At 38.9% G+C, this 25,390-nt stretch overlaps 1 protein-coding gene across 3 annotated transcripts in view; it reads right to left on the reverse strand.

The window, feature by feature from the left end:
- Positions 1–4,625: 4,625 nt before the first annotated feature.
- The window catches only part of LRP12 (LDL receptor related protein 12), a 91,638-nt gene continuing 70,873 nt past the window's right edge, over positions 4,626–25,390 (reverse strand). For all 3 annotated transcript variants that reach the window (XM_055431697.2, XM_055431696.2, XM_055431698.2), the window contains 4 exons: positions 19,291–19,493; positions 16,899–18,003; positions 15,226–15,358; positions 4,626–9,733 (listed from right to left, as the gene is read on the reverse strand). In XM_055431697.2, the coding sequence (XP_055287672.2) occupies positions 8,867–9,733; positions 15,226–15,358; positions 16,899–18,003; positions 19,291–19,493 (2,308 nt within the window). In that variant the 3' untranslated portion in view covers positions 4,626–8,866. The remainder of the gene's footprint in view (positions 9,734–15,225; positions 15,359–16,898; positions 18,004–19,290; positions 19,494–25,390) is intronic.

Genomic DNA, 25,390 nt, shown 5'->3' on the forward strand with positions numbered 1-25,390 from the left:
CTAATCTTACTGCATTGTGGTCAGAAAAGATGCTTGGAATGATTTCAATTTTTTTGAATTTACCAAGGCTAGATTTATGGCCCAGGATGTGATCTATCCTGGAAAAGGTTCCGTGTGCGCTTGAGAAAAAGGTGAAATTCATTGTTTTGGGGTGAAATGTCCTATAGAGATCTATTAGGTCTAACTGGTCTATTGTATCATTTAAAGTTTGTGTTTCCTTGTTAATTTTCTGTTTAGTTGATCTATCCATAGATGTAAGTGGGGTATTAAAGTCTCCCACTATTATTGTGTTATTGTTAATTTCCCCTTTCATACTTGTTAGTAATTGTCTTACATATTGCGGTGCTCCTATGTTGGGTGCATAAATATTTATAATTGTTATATCTTCTTCTTGGATTGATCCTTTGATCATTATGTAGTTTCCTTCTTTGTCTCTTTTCACAGCCTTTGTTTTAAAGTCTATTTTATCTGATATGAATATTACTACTCCTGCTTTCTTTTGGTCTCTATTTGTGTGGAATATCTTTTTCCAGCCCTTCACTTTCAGTCTGTATGTGTCCCTCGATTTGAGGTGGGTCTCTTGCAGACAACATATATGGGGGTCTTGTTTTTGTATCCATTCAGCCAGCCTTTGTCTTTTGGTTGGGGCATTCAACCCATTTACGTTTAAGGTGATTATTGATAAGTATGATCCCATTGCCATTTTCTTTATTGTTTTGGGTTCGAGTTTATATACCCTTTCTGTGTTTCCAGTCTAGAGAAGATCCTTTAGTATTTGTTGGAGAGCTGGTTTGGTGATGCTGAATTCTCTCAGCTTTTGCTTGTCTGTAAAGCTTTTGATTTCTCCTTCATATTTGAATGAGATCCTTGCTGGGTACAGTAATCTAGGTTGTAGGTTATTTTCTTTCATCACTTTAAGTATGTCTTGCCATTCCCTCCTGGCCTGAAGAGTTTCTGCTGAAAGATCAGCTGTTATCCTTATGGGGATCCCCTTGTGTGTTATTTGTTGTTTTTCCCTTGCTGCTTTTAATATTTGTTCTTTGTGTTTGATCTTTGTTAATCTGATTAATATATGCCTTGGAGTATTTCACCTTGGGTTTATCCTGTTAGGGACTCTCTGTGTTTCTTGGACTTGGGTGATTATTTCCTTCCCCATTTTAGGGAAATTTTCAACTATTATCTCCTCAAGTAATCTCTCATGGTCTTTCTTTTTGTCTTCTTCTTCGGACTCCTATGATTTGAATGTTGGAGCATTTAACATTGTCCCATAGGTCTCTAATATTGTCCTCATTTCTTTTAATTCTTTTTTCTTTTTCCGTCTCTGTTTCATTTATTTCTACAATTCTATCTTCTAGTTCGCTTATCCTGTCTTCTGCCTCCGTTATTCTACTGTTTGTTCCCTCCAGAGTGTTTCTGATCTCATCTATTGCATTATTCATTGTATATTGACTCTTTTTTATTTCCTCTAATTCCTTATTGAACATTTCTTGCATCTTCTCAATCCTTTTCTCCAGTTTATTTATCTGTATTTTATCTGTATATTTATCTCCATTTTGCTTTCCAGATTTTGAATCATTTTCACAATTAAAATTCGAAATTCTTTATCAGGTAGGTTCCCTGTATCTTCCTCCTTTGTTTGTGTTGGTTGGCATTTATCCTGTTCCTTTACTTGTTGGGTATTTCTCTGCCTCTTCATCTTGCTTATATTGCTGTGTTCGGGGTGGCCTTTCCGTCTTCTGGCAGTTTGTGGAGTTCTCTTTATTATGTAGTTACCTCGTTGTGTGTGGGGTTGGATGGGTAACTTGTCAAGGTTCCCTGGTTAGGGAAGCTTGTGTCGATGTTCTGGTGGGTGGAGCTGGATTTCTTCTCTCTGGACTGCAGTGAAGTGTCCAGTAATGAGTTTGAGATGTCAGTGGGTTTGGAGTGACTTTGGGCAGCCTGTATATTGAAGCTCAGTGTTATTCTCCTGTGTTGCTGGATAGTTTGCGTAGTATGTCTTTCACTGAAACTTGTTGACCCTTGGGTGGTGCCTGGTTTCGGTGTATGTATGGAGGCATTTGATGAGTACCTATCAATTAATGTTCTCTGGCACAGGAGATCTCTGGTGTTCTCAGGATTTGGCCTTAATCCTCTGCCTCTGCTTTTCAGTCTTATTCTTGCAGTAGGCTTAAGGCTTCTCCCTCTGTTACTGTCAAGGCAGTTCCTTCTGCTGAAAAAATCTCTTCTGTTTTCTGGTCTCCTCAGTGTCTAATTCCTATCCTGACACCAGGATGTGGTGGTGGACAATTTTTTTTTTTTTCTTCCCGGCTCACCTATTCAATCCTGCTATGGGGAGGGAGGAACAGCTAACAAATATCCCTGGCGTCTGTGGGGAGTGCGTGGGGAGTGCTCGCAGTGTCTCAGCTATACTGGGAATGCTCCCGCTCGAGGCGTGTATGCTTTCCCTGTTTATGCTGCTTAGGCTTTAGGTTGCTCTGCTGGGAGCTGTCCGCGGCTGGCGCTGGGTTGCATGCACTTCCCAGGTCTGAGCGGTTCAGGTTCCGGTCCTCGGGTACTCGACAAAGGCGCAGACTTGGCTGGGCCTGCATTTTGTGCCTTTCCCGGTTGGAGCAGTTCAGGTGACCAGGCATTTGGCGAGTGTGGTAGCTGCGACTTATCGCCTTCCTGGTCCCTGCCGCTGGGAGTACAACTGGCGCACTTTCTCAGGTGGATATCGACCAGCCCGAACCCAAGAAGTCCTGGCCAGCAAGGAAGCCTGGCTGCAGCTTGGCACGGGAAGCCTCTCTGGGGCCGCGACTGCCCCTGCCCCGTGCTGGCCGCCCTCCCCGCCCCCGGCTGGGGGATTCTCCAGGCAACAATACTGGAGTGGGTTATCATCTCCTTCTCCAGGGGAATCTTCCCGACCCAGGGATTGAACCCGGGTCTCCCGCATCGCATTGGAGGCAGATGCTTTAACCTCTGAGCCACCAGGGAAGCCCATCTCAAGTTCGCTTTTTGGTATCTTAAGCTGGAGCCCTCAGTTTGCCCTGGGGCGTTCAAGCCTGGTTCTCCCTCTAAGCGCAGCCGCCTGCGCCTCCCTGCCCAGCCCCCGCCTGCTAGTGGGGGATGCGGGCGTCTGCGCTGCTTCTCCGCTGCGAGTTTCCTCTGGGCACTTAGTCTGTGAGTTTTAATTATTTATGTCTTTTGTCGCCCAGTTATGCGGCCCTCTGAGATTCCACTCGCCAGTGTTTCCAGGTGTTTAGAAGCTTCTTTTTTTTTTAAAGCCTTCCTTCCGGGGACGGAGCTCCGTCCCTCCCTCTTTTATCTCTCTTTTTATCTATTTCCTACCTCCTTTCCACAACCATGGGCTGCTTTTCTGAGTGCCTGATGTCCTCTGCCGGTATTCAGAAGTTGTTTTGTGGGATTTACTCAGCGTTCAAACGTTCTTTTGTTGATTTTGTCGGGGAGAAAGTGGTCGCCCCTTCCTATTCCTCCACCATCTTCTGGTCTCAAGTTTCTTTTTTTAAAAAAATGATTTATTCTTGGCTGCCCTGGGTGTTCCTTGCTGCACATGGGCTTCCTCTAGTTGGAGTGAGCGGAGGCTACTCTGGGTTTCGGAGTGTGGGCTTCTCACTGCAGTGGCTTGTTTTGAAGCACCGGATTGTTTTGAAGCACCAGCTTTAGGGAGCACTGGATGCAGTAGTGGCAGTGTGTGGGCTCAGTACTTGTGGTGAGCGAGCTTAGTTGCCCTGCAGCATGTGGGATCTTCCCGGACCAGGGATCAGACACGTGTCCCTGGCACTGGCAGACTCCCAACCACTGGACCACCAGGGAAGTTCACAAGTGACCCTCTTACTGGGACTGAAGCACTGTTTTTCTGCTTAAGATATTAATTCTGGCAATTTGGTGTTTCTTACACATCAGGTACTCTCTTGAGATGGATTATAGATGTCACAAATTCTTTGCTACGGCTACTACGGAGTGGAGTCTATTTGTCTTTCTGTGGAATCTGGGTTGGCTTTAGAGGTTTGTTTGACCAACAGAATACGGTAGAAGTGATATTTTGGCCCTTCTGAGACTAGGTCCTAAGAAGCTTGTGCAGATATCCATCAGTTTTTAAACAGGAGCCCACTTGAGTAAAATGGGTCAAGTTGCGGTCCTTTTCTCCCTCGAATTCAGGAGGAAGGGTGAAGGAATGGCCAAGCAACTTGAGTGGCGAGCAGCAGGCAGGTCACCGCAGTATCGCTGGGTCTGTGTAGAGACTCAATGAACACCTAGTGAATTCAGTCTGCTCTTTTCCCTTTACTCTAAACATCGTATGCATTTATTTCCAGCCTCACTGTGGATGATAGCGGTAAGCAGTAGGAGTGGCTGAAACCCCAACGCCGGAAGACTCCCCTCATCACGGGCTTATGTTCAGTCCTAGCAAGTGACAGGAGCTGAGGCAGGGCTGCAACCTCTGAGTCCGTATGACACAGCCCCGTGGCTGCCCCTCTTCATTCATACCAACACTGGAGCTCTGACGGACAGACTGATAAGACAGAGTACAGGGGAGAAGATCTAATGGTACATGATAAACTGAGTAATATCTAATAAAATCTACATCCTGTAAACAAGGAATATACTTCAAAAAAATGACCCTGGATATTAAAAATTAAGGAAAGATAATAAACTCTCCACAGTAAATATAATACACATTATTGATGCTTTTGAACTGTGGTGTTGGAGAAGACTCTTGAGAGTCCCTTGGACTGCAAGGAGATCCAACCAGTCCATTCTAAAGATCAGTCCTGGGTGTTCATTGGAAGGACTGATGCTGAAGCTGGAACTCCAATATTTTGGCTACCTGATGTGAAGAGCTGACTCATTTGAAAAGACCCTGATGTTGGGAAAGATTGAAGGCAGGAGAAGGGGACGACAGATGAGATGGTTGGATGGCATCACTGACTCAACGGACATAAGTTTGGGTAAACTCTGGGAGTTGGTGATGGACAGGGAGGCCTGGCATGCTGTGATTCATGGGGTCGCGGGGAGTCGGACATGACTGAGTGGCTGAACAGAATTAAATCTCATACTAATAATTAAGAAAAAATAAAAATGATTTAATTGAATGCTAACAAGGAGTTCAAAATAAACTAAGGAAAACAAAAAAGTAGGACATTTATTTAAGGAAATCAATTAATTGGAAAACAGAAAAATAATAAAAGAGACACTCAAAGCATACCACTTGGGGGAAACAAGCACACAAAAACAGCAAATTAGGTCAACTACCAGCTATCTTAATTAAGAAACTGGAAGGAGCAAGCGTAATACATACTAAGGGGAAAGAGCCATACATACAAAAGAGGAAGGGGTAACTTTGCTCACCACTGGGAAATTAACTTGAAAACCTGGACAATATGGATGGCTGATGGTCTTAGCTAAGACACAGAAACTACACACACCAGTTACCATAAATACCAAAAGAACTGTTAAAGAGCTATTTGCCAAACACTGACCATCACCAGATAATTTCACTGAAATCTTAAGGAAAATTCCAATGTTATGCAAACTGTTCCAGAACTCAGGAGAAAGAAAAATATTTCCAATTTACCAGCATAAAATCAATAACAAAGCTTCTTAAAGGTAGTGCACAAGGGTGCATACACACACACACATATGACTAATTGCACTGATGAATACAGATGCAAATCTAAATAAAATATAACCTGGAAATACATTGAAAGAATAATACATATGGTCAAGTAGAGTTTATTTCAGGAATTTAAGGATGGTACAAAATATATTAATAAAATTCATATTAAAAGGTCAAAGGAGAAAAATCATATGATCATCTCCATAGAAAATAAAAAGGCATGTGATAAAATTGAACATGCAATCCTAATTTTTTTTAAAAATAGGGGTCAACAGATACTCCTTAATATGATTAATTAAATGTATATATCTCAACCCAGTTCATTATAACCAATATATTTTAACATTATTCTAGAAATACTAGACAATGCAAGCAAGACATAAAAAGAGGTATGCAGATTGGAAGACATGACTGTATAACTGGAAAACACAAAAATATTACCACGAGAAAATCAAAGTCTGGTAGCTGACTAGAAAACATTTTACCTTTTGTATATACTAAAATAAGTCTAAATTATAAATCGAAAGGGCTTCCTTAATAATGGTAACAAAAATAATAAAATTTCTTAGAACTCTTGAAGAACATTACAAAATCTCAGTGAAGTAAAGTGTGAAGCATCTTCAAAGGAAACAACAAAAAGACTTGAACAAATGGGAGCCATTTTTGGATGGTTTAGAGAGAATTTTTAACATGATAATGATGTCAAATTTCCCCAAGTTGATCAATAAAACTGTCAAAAAAAAAGAAAAGCTCTATGGGTTTGTTTGGTGGAACACAAGGATTGGTTCTAAAGTTCAACTGGAAAAATAAGCAAGAATATTTGAACACTTAAAAATTAGTTATTAAAACAGTAGAAGACTGGTACAAAAAAAGAAAGGCAGGTCAACTGAAGAGAATGGAATGGGAGTCTAGAAACATATCTACACAATATGAAAATCTGCAATATGATAAAAGGGTCACTTGCAAAAGTGAGGAAAGGATAGATTTAATAAACAGTCTTACAGTAACTAGGTAGTTACCTAGAAAAAAAAAAAGTGGAGCCTTAAATTCAGGACAGATCAAATGTCTAAATGTGAAAAGTCAAAAAACAGAAATACCCAACTTTACTTTTAACATTCAAACAGTAATAGATACACCCTGCCTTTGAAAAGAAGTGCAGAAAAGAATGCATAGTATGTTACAATTTGTATTGTATCATATAGCATTTATACACATGGATACATCTATGTATGTATATGGTATTTCTGGGGGGTATGCAAGAATGTAGTGTTTGTACCTTTTTCTTTGAAAGGGAACTAAAAGATGAGTGTCAGGAGTAGGAGACAGACTTGGTTTTTTTAATGTTTAAACCAAGAAGATGTATTAGTTAATTTAAACAAAGAAATAAAAAACACATGCCAGAAAACAAAAGCAAAAAACCTATTCATAATAGTATATAATTAGTAGGACCCAAACAAGGTTAATTTGGTAACCCAAATTCTGACAGTAAAATATTGCATAGGAGTTTAAAATGTCTGAAAATAATATAAAAAGAGAACTGCTAGAGTTACTGACTCTTCTGCTGCTGCTGCTAAGTCGCTTCAGTCGTGTCCGACTCTGTGCGACCCCATAGACGGCAATTTTTTCAAAGGCAAAAGAATATTCAGATCCTTAGGGATTTTTACCCTTGAGAATTGGTATAAGCTACTACTTTATGATAAGGGAGTTAAGAAAGACTATCTCCCTTTAATTTTTCTTCTAGACACACTGAATATTTCATGGCCTGAATTTGTATATACACCAAATGAACAAAAATAAAGAGCAACTTCGAGTTAAAAAGTACCTCAAGGCAATACAAAAAAAGTAATTTTAATTTTTGATACATATTAAAACATTTCAGTCAGTTCTTCCTGACAGCATAACACGACAAATACACAAGACCTCAAACATGCTTTAAAATGACATTCAGCAAAGTATTTAAAATTCAATAAATAGCAATAATCACACACAAATACATTTTTCATACTCAATCATTAAGCTACTAAAACAGACAGCTAAAGAATAAATAAATGGAAACTGACAATAAAAAAATATGCGGAGTTTTGCAATTCACTTTACTTTAAAAAGGGAGGTGATCTGAATGACTTCTTAATTTGCTTTTCATGTAGCATGATCCTCCCCTCGTGAATAAAATATATTGAAAAAAATCACTTTCTTACAAGAATGCAGTCTTTAAATACAACAAATAAATATGAAACCAGCAAAGCAACCTCAAGTTGTAATAAAAATGCCCCCTCACCCCACCCCCAAAAAGCTATGGAAATATAGTCATCATGATAGCAAATAATAGTATTTAAAGTGATAGTGCTTCTGCACTAAACTCATCTGAGACCTTAATATGATTTTAGTGCAAATCCCTAGGGTCCAATACAAGCATAACCCTGTATCAGGGAAAGACATTATCAGCTGGAACTTATCTTGTACAGTTTTTGTACACATAAAGTTCAAGATTTAATGCATAGTAGAATATCTTCATCTGTTTAATTTTGTCCTTAAATGGAGATGAAAAAGAAATGACTTGGGATTTTTACCATTTGGTTTGTACCATATTAGAGTATTAAAGTCAACATTAGAAAACCTATAAAAGAGTTTTGTTTTTTGCCATTAATTTATCTATCTAAATTTCACATCATTGCATGTCAAACATAAGAGAAAAAATTTTAGACACAGGTTTTTTTTTCCCTTTGACAAGCTCATGTTATGATGAAATCCAATAATGCTTAGACAAATGTTATATAAATAAAAATAGATGAGTATAAGGAATTTTTACTTTTATATTAACAACCTTAACATCTAGTATATTAACTTACAAGATGTGTTGGCAAAAGCATAAAGGGTTTAATTAAAAGAAGGTATTATTCTGAACAAAGAAATATTTTAACATAGGATAGATAAACTGACAGTCAAATGAGTTTCAGCAGCCATCTCTCTACTGCTAACCACAGTACCGGAATGAGAACATAGAAACAAACGGAAAAACTTTACTGAACAATCTGAATACATAATGCGTTTTTAGCTGCTAAAATAGTAAACTCTAAAGTTCATAGAGTTACAGTTGTTTAATTTAACCATGCAGGCTAACATATGATAATAAGAAATCGCCCTGCATCTTTTTTTTTCTTTTTAAATGAAAACTAGTTTAATTGTAAAGTTACAAAACAATGAATAGATATTGCTCCAACTTGGATCCAAGCTCCCTGATGGGATCCGTACCTAACAAAGTAACAAAGCTTCATCATCACTCGTTTCAGTTTTCAGCGTTGCTTCTAAGCAAGAGTCCGGGATCTGGGCAGTGTGGACGATACCACAGCGCTCACAAGGGCCGTCACGACTACTTGGCCTCACTCCAGGGTTTGTTCCACTATATGGTTGTCTGAACCCTTGCCCTTGATCAGAGGCAAGATCAAGAAGTGGTCTGGAGCAGTCATTCACATCAAAGTCTGAAGCTCCTTCAGAAACTGGAATTAGCATTTCGACATCATCATCTTCTTCTCTTCCATTTACCCCATTATCAAGTTGTCTCAAAGGGCTCTGGTTCTGATTCACGGAGCTTGATCGCCCTAATGTAAAACGTACCCAACGTAGCCCCTGAGTCATTCGACTTAGCGCACTTGTGAGCTGGTGCCGTGCTGGACTCACACTGGGGGGTTCCACGCTGGTCACATCCCGTCCGGTCTCTGTGTGACCCCCCCGGGTGCTCTGAGTGGAGGAACTTCCACCTGCTCCCACCGTTGCTTCTACAGCTGTTGTGGGAGGGACTTTTTGGGGCAAAGGAGCTGCAACCCCACCCGATGCTCCTGCCGTATCTCTTCTCTCATTTTCCGTGTCTGTGTCATCAGACTCCACGGAAAACAGATTTCTGTGAGCATGATTTCTTTCAGGTTCTCTGCTGGTACTCTGGCTAGGGACAACTTCATCTCCATCTGCTGAGACCAGAGCCAATGACCCTGAATGGCGTGACCTTGCAAAATTAAAAATACGGTTCCAGATGTTGCTGGATCTGCCTGCCATAGGAAGCCTAATGGAAGTAAATCCAAGCTGAGACCGTACAGCCAGCCTCAGGTTTTCCAAAACAGATGCCTGCAAAAGAAAAAAATCTTAAGACAGCTGAAAACAAGGTATTTAAACTGTGCTGTGGATAAAAATTCTATTACTCATTGTTAGGGTCTATGAAATTTAAATTAAATTCTCTCATTGATACAGGTTCATCCCACTCCAGAAACTAACCTATAATTCACTGTGTTTAAGATTTTCTTGATACTTTATATATGAACTTTAAAATGACTTAATATCAATCACAACAGTAATTTTGTTTTAAAACTTCACACAGTAATCCAATCGTAGAAATGTACCAAAGATGAAAATGAAATTATTTGATATTTCTTTAGCTAGGAGCATAGAATAATCTCTACCATAATTCTCTAAATGACTTACAGGAGTGTGAAAACCAGGCTGTTTATCTGTTTGTTTAGAACAGAACAAATCAGACTTGATTTACAACGTCAAAACCAATAATTTGTTGAATGAGTAGATACTGATAATTTATTTATATTAACATAAACAGAAGGATTATTATATTTGTAAAGCAGCACAGAAAACAGAGTCAAAGAAAATAATTTGTTTATAGCACTATTCAATGGTATCTGAGACAGTTAGGTTTCTTCTCAATCTTAAAGATTTAAGCCTTATTGTCATGTTAAACATAAATTATAACCTTATTCTTTGAAAACTGATGATTTTTGACCAGTGCATTTGGGAGGTGACCATATTGCTCAACTGAAAGAAAAACCTACTCTTTTATTTGTAGATGAATGACTATCAGAATTATTAAAAAAAAAAAAAAAAAACAACCCAACAAGCTACTGTTACAAAAATAGTCTTTAAGCTCCATCTAGTGGTTATAAAAAGGAGTAATCAAACTTGGAACAAACACAGCTTTCATCAATCTGGCATTGAGTATTTCAGTGAGTTCAGTTCAGTTCAGTTCAGTCGCTCAGTCGTGTCCGACTCTTTGCGACCCCATGAATCACAGCACGCCAAGCCTCCCTGTCCATCACCAACTCCCGGAGTTCACTCAAACTCAGGTCCACAGAGTCGGTGATGCCATCCAGCCATCTCATTCTCGGTCGTCCCCTTCTCCTCCCGCCGCCAACCTTTCCTAGCATCAGAGTCTTTTACAGTGAGTCAACTCGTCACATGAGGTGGCCAAAAAGTATTGCAGTTTCAGCTTTAGCGTGAGTCCTTCCAGTGAACACCCAGGACTGATCTCCTTTTAAAACACAGTATTTCCAAGAAACAACGGTAAGTTGATATACTCCCTTTCAAATGAAGACACAGCTTCTATCTGCCAAAATGAATGACTCTTGCTCCTCCTCCTCACAGAAGAAAAGAAGGGAAGAGAATAAGAAAATGTGACAGTATGTTCTCCATCTCTCTGTGTGACTGGTACTGCATTTACTTGTGATTTCCATATAGACTTTTTGAACATAATCCCTGAAATATAATTCACAGAAAGCTAAGAAGCTACTATCACAGGAATATCTCATGCTGCTGCTGCTAAGTCACTTCAGTCGTGTCCGACTCTGTGTGACCCCATAGACGGAAGCCCACCAGGCTCCCCCGTCCCTGGGATTCTCCCGGCAAGAACACTGGAGTGGGTTGCCATTTCCTTCTCCAATGTGTGAAAGTGAAAAGTGAAAGTGAAGTCGCTCAGTCGTGTCCGATCCTTAGCGACCCCACGGACTGCAGCCTACCAGGCTCCTCCATCCATGGGATTTTCTAGGCAAGAGTACTGGAGTGGCTTGCCATTGCCTTCTCCAGGAATATCTCATAGTCTGGCCTTAATAAAGAACAGATTGTCAATAAGAAATCTGAATATCAGCATATATAAATTTACTATGCCAGTAAGATTTTTCACCAATTAAGAATATAAACTAAAAGTGGTTCACATCCCTATGAACTCCACAGATATAGTTCTCCTCATCTGGCATTCAAGTTCTAAGGCTTTGCATGAGCACTGTCATTAAATCCAGCAAGGAATACAGGCTCCTCAGCTATCCTCCCCTCTTAGGCAGCTGCGATCCACAATGCCTTCAGCACACTTCAAAGCTGACTTTAACAGTACAGTCTGCCACAGTGAGATGGAGTTCTCTACTTGTTTCAAAGTCTGTTTAATTAAATGACTACCAATTCAATTCTACAAGGGGATCTCATGATTGTTTTAGGAATAATTTCATATACTTCTTCAGTTTATGAAGAAGAAGAAAGAAAACATGCCTAACAAAAAGGATCGCAATTTTGAATGAGATGGTAATTCAGAAAATAATTCTTTTTAGAAACTAATATAGATATTTGATAATTTATTAACAAAAGTTTCAAACTTGAGAGTTTAATCTCATTAACTGAATAAAATCTAGTTTACAAACATGTTTTATTTTAAAACTTTTTTGAATCAAAATTCTCTCAGGGTAAATTATAACCCAAGAGGAAAGCTGTTATGGGGAGTTAATGAATCTTTACCCAAAGTGAAGTCTGACCTTTGTCCCTTACTTCTGGGAAGAGATCTCAATCCCTGGAATGTCATCTCTGATGGAAGTGTCATTGCGTGGAGCCTTGGGCCAGCCAGAGTAACAGTGTGTTTTAGGTGGAGGCTCTGAGCCACACAAACATGATGCAGGGTGAAGGCTTTCAATCAGCAGAATCAGTCAGTCTCTGAAGGGCTAGAGACCGGGATCAGTCACATATGCGATGAATTGTGCCTATGTGATGGAGCTCCTATAAAAACCTTGGACACCAAGTTTGGGTGAGCTTCCCTAGATGGCAATGTTTCACGCATACTGTCATTCACTGGTGTTGAGAGAGTTACACTGTCCTGACATTATGGGGAAAAGACAATTGGAAGGGTTGTGTTTGGTACTCTCCTGAACTCTGTTCTATATGTCTCTTACTTTGGCTGATTTAATCTGGGTCCTTTCCCAGCAATAAAAGTTACACCATGGTATATAACAGCTTTCAATGAGCTCTGAGGCTTTCTAGTGAATTATCGAACTGGAGGATGGTTTTGGGAGCCCCTGAACTTACAATTATAACTGGTGTTAGAAGTGAGGGCTGTCATATGTGGACTATGCTCCACGTAACTCAGTTGACTAAATTCTTGAAGGTACCCTCAAGGTATACTGGTGGTGGGTGACAGATGGTGGCGGGGGGGAGTGCATGGAATTAACCATCCTCTGATTTCTACCCAAAAAGAACCTTTCCCCATGGCAGGACCAACAATATATTATGAAAAAGCCACAGTGTAGGTTCTTCCTATGTTGCACACAAAATTTTAACCAGTGGAAATTCCGAATTATTTACTTAGCAAATTATATCCAGAGAAATGTTTTAAAACTATAAATTCTCACAAAGATTTCCTAAAAAGATTCAAATAAGGTGACAGATTGCAATCAGAAATCTCATTTACCAAAAAGGAAATGGACTTTCATTTTGAACGGAATTAATCACTGGGCTTCCCTGGTGGCTCAGCTGGGAAAGAAGTGGCCTGCAAAGCAGGAGACCTGGGTTCGATCCCTGGGTTGGGAAGATCCCCTGGAGAAGGAAATAGCTACCCAATCCAGTATTCTGGCCTGAAGAATTCCACGGACTATCCATGGAGTCGCAAAGAGTCAGACATGACTGTGTGACTTTCACTTTCAATCACTGGGAAAACAATGTCTAACAATTTTTAATTCTGATACTAGGAACAATTTTTAGAATTATTTCATGATGAATTTACATTTTAAACGTATAAACCTTTATGGCCTTATGAACCCTGGCACAACTTTAAGAATTGAAAAAAAATTTAAAAAGAAATTGCCAGGAACTATATTCAACATCTTGTAATTACAGAAAAAAATATGAAAAAGAACGTATATAAGTATGTATATAACTGAATCACTTTGCTGTATACCGGAAACTAAGACAACACTGTAAATAAACTACACTTCAATTTTAAAAACTGCTAACAAAGATTTAAAGAATTCAGCAACATTAATAAAGAATGACTATATAGGAGGGGAGTTTGGGGGAGAATGGATGCATAAATATATATGGTTGAATCCCTTTGCCGTCCACCTGAAACTTCCATAACATTGTTAACTGGCTATATGCCAAGTAAACTAAAACAATAAAAAAACAGAATGAGTCACTATTTGAAGAAAATGACATGGATTTTTAAGCACTGTAAAATCCAGCTGTGAAGAGGTTTTCTCTCAAGGCAGGTGGAAATATTAACTTCATTTCAATGACTTATTTTAATCTTGCATGTTACTAATGTATTTCTAAGTATATCAACTTTAGTATTTATTCTTAGATCTTCGAAATAGTTCAAGTAAAAATAAGTTGTCAGACTTTACTTTTGAATTTCAATGTACTGCTGCTGCTAAGTCACTTCAGTCGTGTCCGACTCTGTGTGACCCCATAGAAGGCAGCCCACCAGGCTCCCCCGTCCCTGGGATTCTCCAGGCAAGAACACTGGAGTGGGTTGCCATTTCCTTCTCCAATGTATGAAAGTGAAAAGTGAAAAGTGAAAGTGAAGTCGCTCAGTCGTGTCCGACTCTTCGCGGCCCCATGGACTGCAGCCTATCAGGCTCCTCCGTCCATGGGATTTTCTAGGCAAGAGTACTGGAGTGGCTTCAATGTACTAAATTATTCTAAAACATTAGGGCTTCCCAGGTGGCGCTAGTAGTAAAGAACCCACTTGCCAATGCAGGAAACAGGGTTTGATCCCTGGGTGGGGAAGATCTCCTGGAGGAGGGTATGGCAACCCACTCCAATATTCTTGCCTGGAGAACCCCATGGACAGAGAAGCCTGGTGGGTTACAGTCTACGGGGTCACAAAGAGTTGGACAAGACTGAGTGACTAAGCACGTCCTAAACATTAAAATGCTTAAGAATCACGTAACCAAGTAAGAAGGAAAGAATGAAATGTATACTTTTGAATTTGTAAAAATATAAGGAAACAACTAGAGTAGACCCTTGAGCAACATGGGCTTGCCCAGGTGCACTTATTTACAGATTTTTTTTTTCAATGGCAAATACTACAGCACCACATCATCTATGGTTGGTTGGATTTGTGGATGCTGAACCCCAGACAGAAGCCTGACTATAAGGTTGTTGTTTAGTTGCTCAGTCATGTCCGAATCTTGTGACACCATGGATTGTAGAGCCACCAGGCTCCTCTGTCCATGGGATTTCCCAGGCAAGAATACTGGAGTGGGTTGCCATTTCCTTCTCCAGGGGATCTTCCCAACCCAGGGATCGAACTGCATCTCCTACATTGGCAGGTGGATTCTTTACCACTGGGCCACCCAGGAAGCTCAACTATAAAGTTACATGTGAATTTTTACCTGCATGGCACATTGACGCCCCTAACCCCCATATTGTTCAGGAGCAACTGTATAATTTCAAATCTTCCATTTATTTAATTCTTGACAGTAAAATTCTGATAACAATCAAGGGTCCTTCACCACTACATGTAAGTACAGACTTCATTTTAAGAGGTACTGAAACAGAAATCATAAATTGTAACATACCTGATTAGGTGAACAAACAGGAAAATCTTCAACTGGTGGAATTAAACCCTGAGCAATTAATTGTCCATAAGAGGGAGGAGCTTCTCTTCTTAACAATTCTGCTTCCACTCTGGACAACTGTGTTTCAAATGATCTTTGAGAGAAACGGGGATGAAAGGAGTTTAAAAAAAAAAAAAAAAAAGGGCAAGCCAAAACAGTAATTTTTAAATTATCAACAATAAAAACAATCTGAATTTTAATATATTTGTTCATTTGTAAAGCAAAGAGTCGGACTCGACTGAGCGACTGAACTGAACTGAAAGCAGAATCAGCCAACATTTGGTATCTATACTACGCTACACTGAGAACACAGAGATGAAGCGGACAGTCCAGCCTCATGTGGTTTTACACTAGAGGCCTGGATCACTAAGTTTTAATAAATTAAATATCCCTCTAAAAGATAAAAGTACTAGATCTTTAACCTTCTGAGATCATAGGGGCTTGAGACTTGAGTTAAATATTCTTAGAAGATACTTTTTCATCAAGTCTAACACATTTACTTTTCAGGTAAGGAAAACAGTGAAATGAGTTCCCAAAACCCATTCTGGAGTAACTTGTTCTTAAACTCAAGACCTCTGGTCTTCATTGTGCTCTTATGTCATGTGCGTGTATGTGCTAAGTCCCTTCAGTCATGTCCAACTCTTTGCGACTCTATGGACTGTAATCCTCCAGGCTCCTCGGTCCATGGGGCTTCTCCAGGCAAGAATACTGGAGTGGGCTGCCATGCCCTCCTCCAGGGCATCTTCCCTACCCAGGGTTCAAACCCATGTCTCTCACATGTCCTGCATTGCAGGTGGGTTCTTTATCACTCTTTATATTGCTTACGTGCTTTTATGTTGCAATGTAGTAAAACATTTCCGGCCACTTATGCTCACTTATGCCAAGTAAGAAGCATATGGTTGTTTTGATACTGTGCATCTGTTCTCGGCTGTCTGGTATGTGACTTCTTTGTTGTATGTATTACTTGCAACTCTCCTAGGGCTGATGGTCATGGTCTCCACAGGAGCTTTCTAGAAGACCTCTCTGCCATCAACTTCTCCAGGTCTCTCCTCTGCCATGTGGAAGACGGCTCTCCCTGAGGGCCACCCTTTTACGCTGAACCATTTCTTACTTAACTGAGATCCTGACTTTTATACCACTTTATTTTATAGCTCTTACAGCATTTATATGTTTTGTCATTTAATCCTGCCCACCAGTTCCTTCCTTCTAACTGTAAACTGCCTGTGAGATTACTCCTACCCATTGCTCTATTCATCCGTATACTGCTCTGAACATAGAAGGCTCTCAAATGTCTGGAACTGTTGAATTAATATTTATAAAAACTCAGATTAAAGCACTACGACCAAGAATTACAGCTTGCAAAACTCCTATAAAACACGTTAATCTTAAAACAGTACAGACTGCTTTTTCTCACCTCATTAACTCTTAAGTGTTTGTTTTTTAATGCACTTATTAACCTTTCAAGTCATATGCTTTTCATGGTAATTTTATAAATCACAGACAATATGTAGCTCTGTCTCCAATAGTGTAACAAAAATATATTGCTCATCTCCTTAAAAAATGTGTTGTAAATATCTGGGCCATGTTTTTTACTGTACAGAGCACCAACACCATAGATCTGTCTTGATACTGACCTTCGTTCAAACATTCTCAGAGAATAAAGCTTACAGGTGCACCCCAAGGCAATGACCAGCAGCAGGCCACAGATGAGGCTCCCTATGACGGCTGCGGTGATGACCCGGGTTGGCACGATCACTGGGCAGTTCTCCTCGTCGCTGCCGTCGCCACAGTCGTCCTGAGAGTCACACACCCAGCTTTCAAACACACACCGGTTGTTTTTACAATGAAAGTTTCCTGGCTGGCAAAAAAAGCAGTTTTTTTCATCGGAGCCATTTGGGCAGTGGTTCTGGTAGTTGCAGCGGTCGGAGCGAGGGTAGCAGACGCCGTTCCGGGAACATGGGAACTCCTCCTTCTGGCATACAGTACAGTTGATCTCGTCCCTCCCGTTTGGGCAATGCCAGTAGCCATCACAGCGCTGCTGCTCGGTGTAGCAGCCCCAGTTCCCTCCGCAAGGGATCTCCCACGGCAGACAGAAGCCATCTACCTGGTAAGTAGCATTAAAGCCCCGGGCCGCGTTGACTTTATCGGCACAGAAATGGACCCTTATCTGTCCAGAAGAAGACACGACAGTGAGAGGAGCGTGAGAATCAAAAGCGGTCAGCACACGCAGAAGCTTGTGCGGATTCTCCTCTAATCCATCATATATTTTGACATAATCACCATAACCAGTACCATCAAGTTTAAAGTCTGTGAAGCGTAAGATGACTTTGCGGTGATCACCAGTGTCTATTAACCAGGTGCAATTGCTTCCGGGAGGATAAAAGTCTGGATAATTGGGAGAATTAAAAGTACCATAAAAATATTTTAACCACTGCCCACAAGTGGGCACATCACAGTCGATCTCATCTCCGAGATCAAGGCAGTCAATGTTGCCGTCGCATTTTAAAGACTCGGGAAGGCAGGTGTAGACTTTGGTAAAACGAGACAGACACTGGAACTGGTTGTAAGCACAGGGCTGGAAGGAGGCAGATGTTGGAGGATTCGCTTCTCTGGCACAGATCTCTTCATCAGAACTGTCTCCACATTCATCCATGTTGTTGCATTTCCAGGCTGCTGGTATACACTTTCCATTTCCACAGCGAAACTGGTCACAAGCACAGTTTGGTTCTTCAGATTTCCCTGGGAGGTCAGTGGGAGGAGGGAGATGGAGAGGTAAGGAGGGAAAAAAAACATATTCTTTAAAGAATATGTAACAGCAAGTGGTATTTTTATCATAAATGTTAATTAGCTCAGGTGACAGTTGGGTTTAAGCAAAAAATTTAATTAATATTGGCTTACTGATTACTCAAAACTTTAATTAAATAATACTTATGATTTGTTCCATGAAGATCTCTACAGCTGATCTAAAGATAAAGGGCCCATTCTGTTTTTGCAGAAGCTGCTTTGCTACAGAACATTTAGTAAAGTGATGTAAGATATATGAGCCAGTAGGATATACTGCCTAAGAATTTTAAATACTCTGAATAAACATTTTGAAATGAAAAACTCCTCCATAATAATCACCTTTTCAAATCCATTTTAACATTCTTTTCTAGTTATTTATATATATTTATGTATATATATGCAATATCTTGCAAGTCCATTACCTAGACTCAAGAGTAGGGGGAAGGAGAGAGAAAAGAACTGAAATGTTCATAGAATTCTAACTGTTTAGTAGACTATCCTAAATATATATGAAGAATGAGATAGGGAAAGAAAACTAAACATTAGCATCCTAAAAGTCCACACTGATGATGTCAGCCAAAGGCTCTCCTCTTCATCAACAACTTATTTACTGGCAAATAGGTGACAGAAAATGCTTCAGAATCTAATAATTATTACAAAGATGTGCTTTTAATAAAAAAGAGAAAAAGTAGCATATGTTGCTAAAGGTGACCATGTTAATTTCAGAAAAATATAAAATTATTTTCAGCAACAATTTACGGGACTCTAATGCTCTGAGTTCTTCATATTTTCATGATCTGGTCACACTATTCGGATAAAGTTTAAGAACTAGCAAAAGAAGACTTCTGATCTACAAACTATGAAAGTAAAATTGATTGTGTCTTTTCTTTGAAGGTGTAAAGATAATGGTAACATACACAAAAATACCTTCTGTAGTGACATGCAGGATACGGGTGAACACTTGAGGGGAAAAAAGTTCCTTTTAAAATAAATATATTCAAAATATTTAAAAAGACTGACTTTAGTGTATAAAATTAACCATTTTATTAGGATTATACAAAATGCCTTTTGAGACCTAACTCTAGGGCACCTGAACCTTTCACCTCAAATTCCTCAATCTCAGCTGCCTTGGTATTTAGTCACAATAAAATGGACATTGTTTAGAAGGCAAGTCCTGAAGTGACTGAGGAGTTAATATGATAGAATTCTGTTCCATACCTTTCTTCTTATATAAAAACACACCTGAAAAGTATGCCAGCCTGAAACCCTTCCTAGAGATACTGTCATCAGAATGGAACCTGATCCAGACGTGGTCTTGGGAAGAAATGTATGGCGGTGGGATTGTGGAACCACAGGCTCTGTAGCTTTCAATATTCTTGTATGTTTCTATCGTCAACCAGTCCAAACTGCATCTTCTGGACCCTTGAATATCAAAATCCTGAAAACTACAAATAAAAAGTCAGAAAAGGCTGTTAAAGAAATTTTGGAAAAAAAATTTCATTAAAAAAAAATAACTGAGAACTTTATTATAAGCCTCTCAATATTCACTGATTCTCCTGGCTCTTCTTAGTACACAACTGTATCATCAAAAAATAATAACAATAATACTTCAGTTCAGTTCAGTCGCTCAGTCGTGTCCGACTCTCCGCGACCCCATGAATCACAGCACGCCAGGCCTCCCTGTCCATCACCAACTCCCGGAGTACACTCAAACTCACGTCCACAGAGTCGGTGATGCCATCCAGCCATCTCATTCTCGGTCGTCCCTTTCTCCTCCCGCCCCCAACCTTTCCCAGCATCAGAGTCTTTTCCTGTGAGTCAACTCGTCGCATGAGGTGGCCAAAGTATTGGAGTTTCAGCTTTAGCATCAGTTCTTGCAATGAACACCCAGGATCGATCTCCCTTAGAATGGACTGGTTGGATCTCCTTGCGGTACAAGGGACTCTCAAGAGTCTTCTCCAACACCACAGTTCAAAAGCATCAATTCTTTGGCGATCAGCTTTCTTCACAGTCCAACTCTCACATCCATACATGACCACGGGAAAAACCATAGCCTTGACTAGACGGACCTTTGTTGGCAAAGTAATGTCTCTGCTTTTTAATATATTATCAAGGTTGGTCATAACTTTCCTTCCAAGGAGTAAGCGTCTTTTAATTTCATGGCTGTAATCAGCATTTGTGTTACTTATGAAGAAGTTATTATTCTGGAATCTGGGAAAGAGATATAAATATTAGGAAACAATAATACTTATGTGTCCTAATATTTATATCTCTTTCCCAGATTCCAGAATAATAACTTCTTCATAAGTAACACAAAGTTCAAAAATAATGCTAAAAAAACAGGAGATAGCTGGCATGGCACCTTTTTATTCTCCCTGTATATCTTTAGGAAAGACCACTTCTAATTTCTAATACTCTAAATTGTTCTCTGTTTGGACCAGAAACACCACTCCATAATTCAATGAACTGAAGGACACAGAGGAAGTCAGCCTTCCCCTAGATTAGACTGGTTCATCTGCTTGACTAGTGAAAAGTTTATAGCTTACATCTTCAGGAGAGCAAACAGCACAAACCTGAGCCAAGTAAAGAAGTTAAAAATGAACAAACAAAAAACTTCAGTGAAAAGTCCCTGAGTTTGGGAATACTTTGCTACATAAATGATTTATAGCCAAATGTTATCTTATAGTTTGTAAAACACAGGCACAGATAAAGGACAGAAAGGGCTTCCCAAGTGGCTCTGTGGTAAAGAATCCACCTGCCAATGCTGGAGATGCTAGAGACGTGGGTTAGATTCCTGGGTTGGGAAGATCCTCTGAAGGAGGAAATGGCAACCCAGTCCACTATTCTTGCCTGGGAAGAATGGACAGAGAAGCCTGATGGGCTATAGTCCATGGGGTCACAAAAAGTCAGACATGGCTGAGGAACCGAGCATGTACACAAAGGACAAAACAGTCAAATAAGAAGCACATACAAAATTAGCCAAAAAGTGAGATTCCTTGCCTTTGACTTAAGCCAAGTGATGATAAAGTTAATTATCCAAGGATTATTACACCAAGCTATTTCCTCTTTAAATATTCTGAGTAACTAGAACAAAGGCTGACACTTTGACTGCTTCCAGTTTTTCACTATTATGAACAATGCTTTAAGGAATTCTCATACATGTTCTCTCCATACACAAATGAGCAAGTATTTCTGTAGGACTGATTTTTCTAGAAGTAGAATTGTTAGATCCAAGCATACAATTCCACTTTAAAGTTGATGGTGGCATTCCACCGAATGTGTGTGAAAAAGTACCTTATACCCTACAACTCTGGCAAAAGGAAACATTTTATTTCTGAAGATTTGCTGCCAATTAGATGCATAACATAAATTTATCATTGTTCTAGTCTCCATTTCCTTATTTACTGAGATTGAAACACTTTTCCTATGTTTATTAGCTATTTCTATTTCTTTTCCTGTGAATCGCATTGTTATATCCTTCGTACATTGAAATGTATTGTTATTCAGGAGCTCTTTATAAACATCTGGGGCTTCCCTGGTGGCTTGGCAGAATCTGCCTGCAATGCAGGAGACTCAGTTTCAATCCCTGGAAGATTCCCTAGAGAAGGTAATGACTACTCACTCCAGTATTCTTACCTGGAGAATTCCATGGATGCAGGAGCCTGGCGGGCTACAATCCATGGCGTCACGAAGAGTTGGACAGAACTGATCAACCATCACTTTCACTTTTAAACATGTACCTTTTTGAGGCATGTATGTTACACGAGATATATATGTACAACCACTCACACCCACACTCTCCAGTAGTCAGTGCTACCTGTGGTGCTAAATTTGATGCTAAATTTAGTTGGTGCTAAAAGTATTTTGAATTTCAGCCACTACTGGGCATGAAATAGCATCTCTCATAGTTGTTTTATGTGCATTTCCTGAAAGACTAATGATATTGAACATCTTTTCATATGCTTATTGGCCATTCTTATATCTTCTTTGAAGTGTCTGTTCAAGTCTCCTGTCCTTTTAAAAAAATTTGAGCTATAAAAATTCTTTGTGTATTCTGGATCCAAGTACTTTATTAGATATGTGTACTGCTAATAGTTTCTCTATCCATGGGTTGTTTTTTCACTTTCTTAATGGTATCTGTTAATGAGACAGGTTTTTTTTGAAGTATGGTTGACTTACAAATTATATTAGTTTCAGGGATACAACACAGTAACTTGATATTTTTATAGCTTATACTCCATATAAAATTATTATTACATATTGGCTATATTCTTCTGTGCTGTACATTACATCCTTGGGGCAATGGCACCCCACTCCAGTACTCTTGCCTGGAAAATCCCATGGACGGAGGAGCCTGGTAGGCTGCAGTCCATGGGGTCACTATGAGTCGGACACAACTGAGCGACTTCACTTTCACTTTTCACTTTCATGCATTGGAGAAGGAAATGGCAGCCCACTCCAGTGTTCTTGCCTGGAGAATCCCAGGGATGGGGGAGCCTGGTGGGCTGCCCTCTATGGGGTCACAGAGTTGGACACGACTGAAGTGACTTAGCAGCAGCAGCAGCAACTTTATTTTACACATAGTAGCTTGTACCTCCATAGCCCTCCACTTATCTCATCCCTCTCCACTGGTAACCACTAGTTTGTTCTCTGTATTTGTGAGTCTGTTTCTGTTTTGTTATATTCACTAATGTGTTTTATTTTCAGATTCCACATAAACTAAAAATATACAGTATTTGTCTTTCTCTGTCTGACTTATTTCACTAAGCATAATATCCTGTAGGTCTATCCACACTGTTGGAAATGGCAAAATTTCATTCTTCTTTATGGCTGAGAAATATTCCACCACCTTACACACACCCCCACTCATTTTTATCCATTTATCTGTATTTCATGTCTTAGCTACTATAAATAATGTTGCTATGAACACTGGGATGCATTTATCTTTTCAAAATATTTTTTTTCATTTTCTTTGGGTATGAAGAGTGGAACTGCAGGGTCATGTGGTAGTTCTATTTTTCATTTTTTGAGGAACTTATGTGCTATTTTCCACAGTGGCTGTGCTGAATGGGAGAAGATATTTGCAAACGACATGTCCAATAAGGGGTTAATTAGCCAAAATACACAAAGAACTCCTACAACTCAGTATCAAAAAAACAACCCAATTAAAGTATGAGCAGAGGATCTGAACAGACATTTTTCCAAAGGAGACATACAGATGGCCAACAGGCACATGAAAAGATGCTCAACATTTCTAATCATCAAGGAAATGCAACACAAAACCACAATGAGATACCGCCTCATGTCTGTCAGAGTGGTTATTGTCAAAGCTGTATTGGTCAGGATGTGGAAAAAAGGGAACCACCTTTGTGCACTGTTGGTGGAACCACATGGAAAACAGTATGGAGGTTCCTCAAAAAATTAAAAATAGAACTACCATATGATCCAGCAATTCCACTCCTAGGTATTTATGGAGGAAAACAAAACATTAATTAGAAAAGATATATGTACCCCTAATGTTTATGCTGGCTTGTGGAATCTCAGTTCCCTGACCAGGGATTGAACCTGGGTCATGGCAGGGAAAGCCTGGAATGCTAACCACTAAGCCACCAGGGAACTCCCAACTTTTAACCAACTAAAATGTTTAAGATTCATGAAATAAGGAACCTGATCCAGAACAAAAGAAATAATCAGCAGTTGTCTCTTCATGTACACACTACTGAGGATTTGGTTTTCCAATATTCATTTAGGGTGCTTAAAACACATTTATAAGTAGAAACAGTTTTCAGTTTTTCTTTTTTTATGCTTTGTAATAGTTTATGTAACAGATTGTTTACAAATCTGTGCCTTGTGCTCCTTCATAGTACAGACGACTTAGGGTAGGGCTTTTCAATTTCTTCATGCTTTTTGGTTTAATCAGCTTTTCCTAAACTTTCAATAAGTCAATTTTGATAATTTAGATTTTCTTAGAAGTCATTTGCCCTTGAAAGTAAAATTTATCACAGCAAAGCTTTACCTAGTACTTTCACACAACTGTTTAAATTTTCATATCTATGGTCTTTAATTTGTTTGGGTTTTCTTTGTAGGTAAGTATAATACTGGCAAATAAGAGTTTTATCTCTTCCTTTTCATTTTTTAATATCACTAATCTCTATTTGTTGGAGTGCTGTATTGATTGAGGGTTCATGTACAAGCAGTGAAAGTATGTATCCTTGTTTTGGTCCTTTGTGTTAAATAACTTCAATATTAAGTTTGATTTTTAAAATTTTTGAACAGATACCTTTTATCAAGTTAAGAAAATTTCTTTCTCTATTCATTTGGTATTGCCTGTAAAATTATCTGGTGGTAGAATCTTTGACTGTTGATTTAATTTCTTTAATGGTTATTGCATTAGTTAGTTTTCTAATTCTTCTTGAATCAATTTGGTAACACACATTCAGAAAATGATTCACTTCATATAATTTATAAAAGTATCAATATAAACCGTTCACGATATTCCTTTGTGACTTTTAAAATCTCTATTATTGTATTTATAACTATAGACATTTTTGTTCTTGCTTTTGTATCTTTTTTTTTCCTTCACTCTTGCCTTGAGATCTGTCTTTATTTTCCTCAGGTTTTCAAAAACCAGTTTTTGGTTTTTTTCTGTTTAATTATCTTCTGATAAACAAAGATTTTTTTTGTTTAATTTTAATTCATTTTTTCTGTTTAATTATCTTCTGGTAAATAAAGATTTACCCTGTAATTTTTATTCTAAACTCCTGAGAAAATGCTGAGCTAATATATTTTCCACTTTACTTTCCATGCATTACTTTTAATTCAATGCATTAAAGTTGTAAATTTTTCAGTAACTGCTGTTTCAAAGTAGTTCAACAGTTTTAATATCTAATATTTTCATTACAGCTATTTTAAAATATTTTGAATTCCACTGTGCCTTCCATCTTTGGTGCAGTTGTTATTTAGGAATATGTTTCTGAACATATGGGCTTTTTAATTGTTGCTTTCCAATTTAATTGTGTTATGGTCAGAGGACACAATCTGAATGATGTAGTCTGGGAATACATTGAGAATTCCTTTGTTATTTAATGTATAATCAATTTTTAAATAAATGTTCCACATGTCATTAAAAGGAAATGTGCATTCTCTATCCACTGAGATAGGTATAAAAATCACACACATACATCATATATGTGTCTACTGGATCAGTATCAAAATTTCTCTATTTTTACTTACTGTTTTCCTATTTAAATTCAGATAACAAATATGTTCACAAACTTCCACTGTAATTGTGGACCAGTAAAACTTGGTCAGATTTGCTTGGTTTCAGGCTGCGTGATTAGGT

This window comes from Moschus berezovskii, chromosome 16 (genome assembly GCF_049115385.1).
Source record: "Moschus berezovskii isolate FMDL1 chromosome 16, NW_MosBer_1.0, whole genome shotgun sequence".
NCBI lineage: Eukaryota > Metazoa > Chordata > Mammalia > Artiodactyla > Moschidae > Moschus > Moschus berezovskii.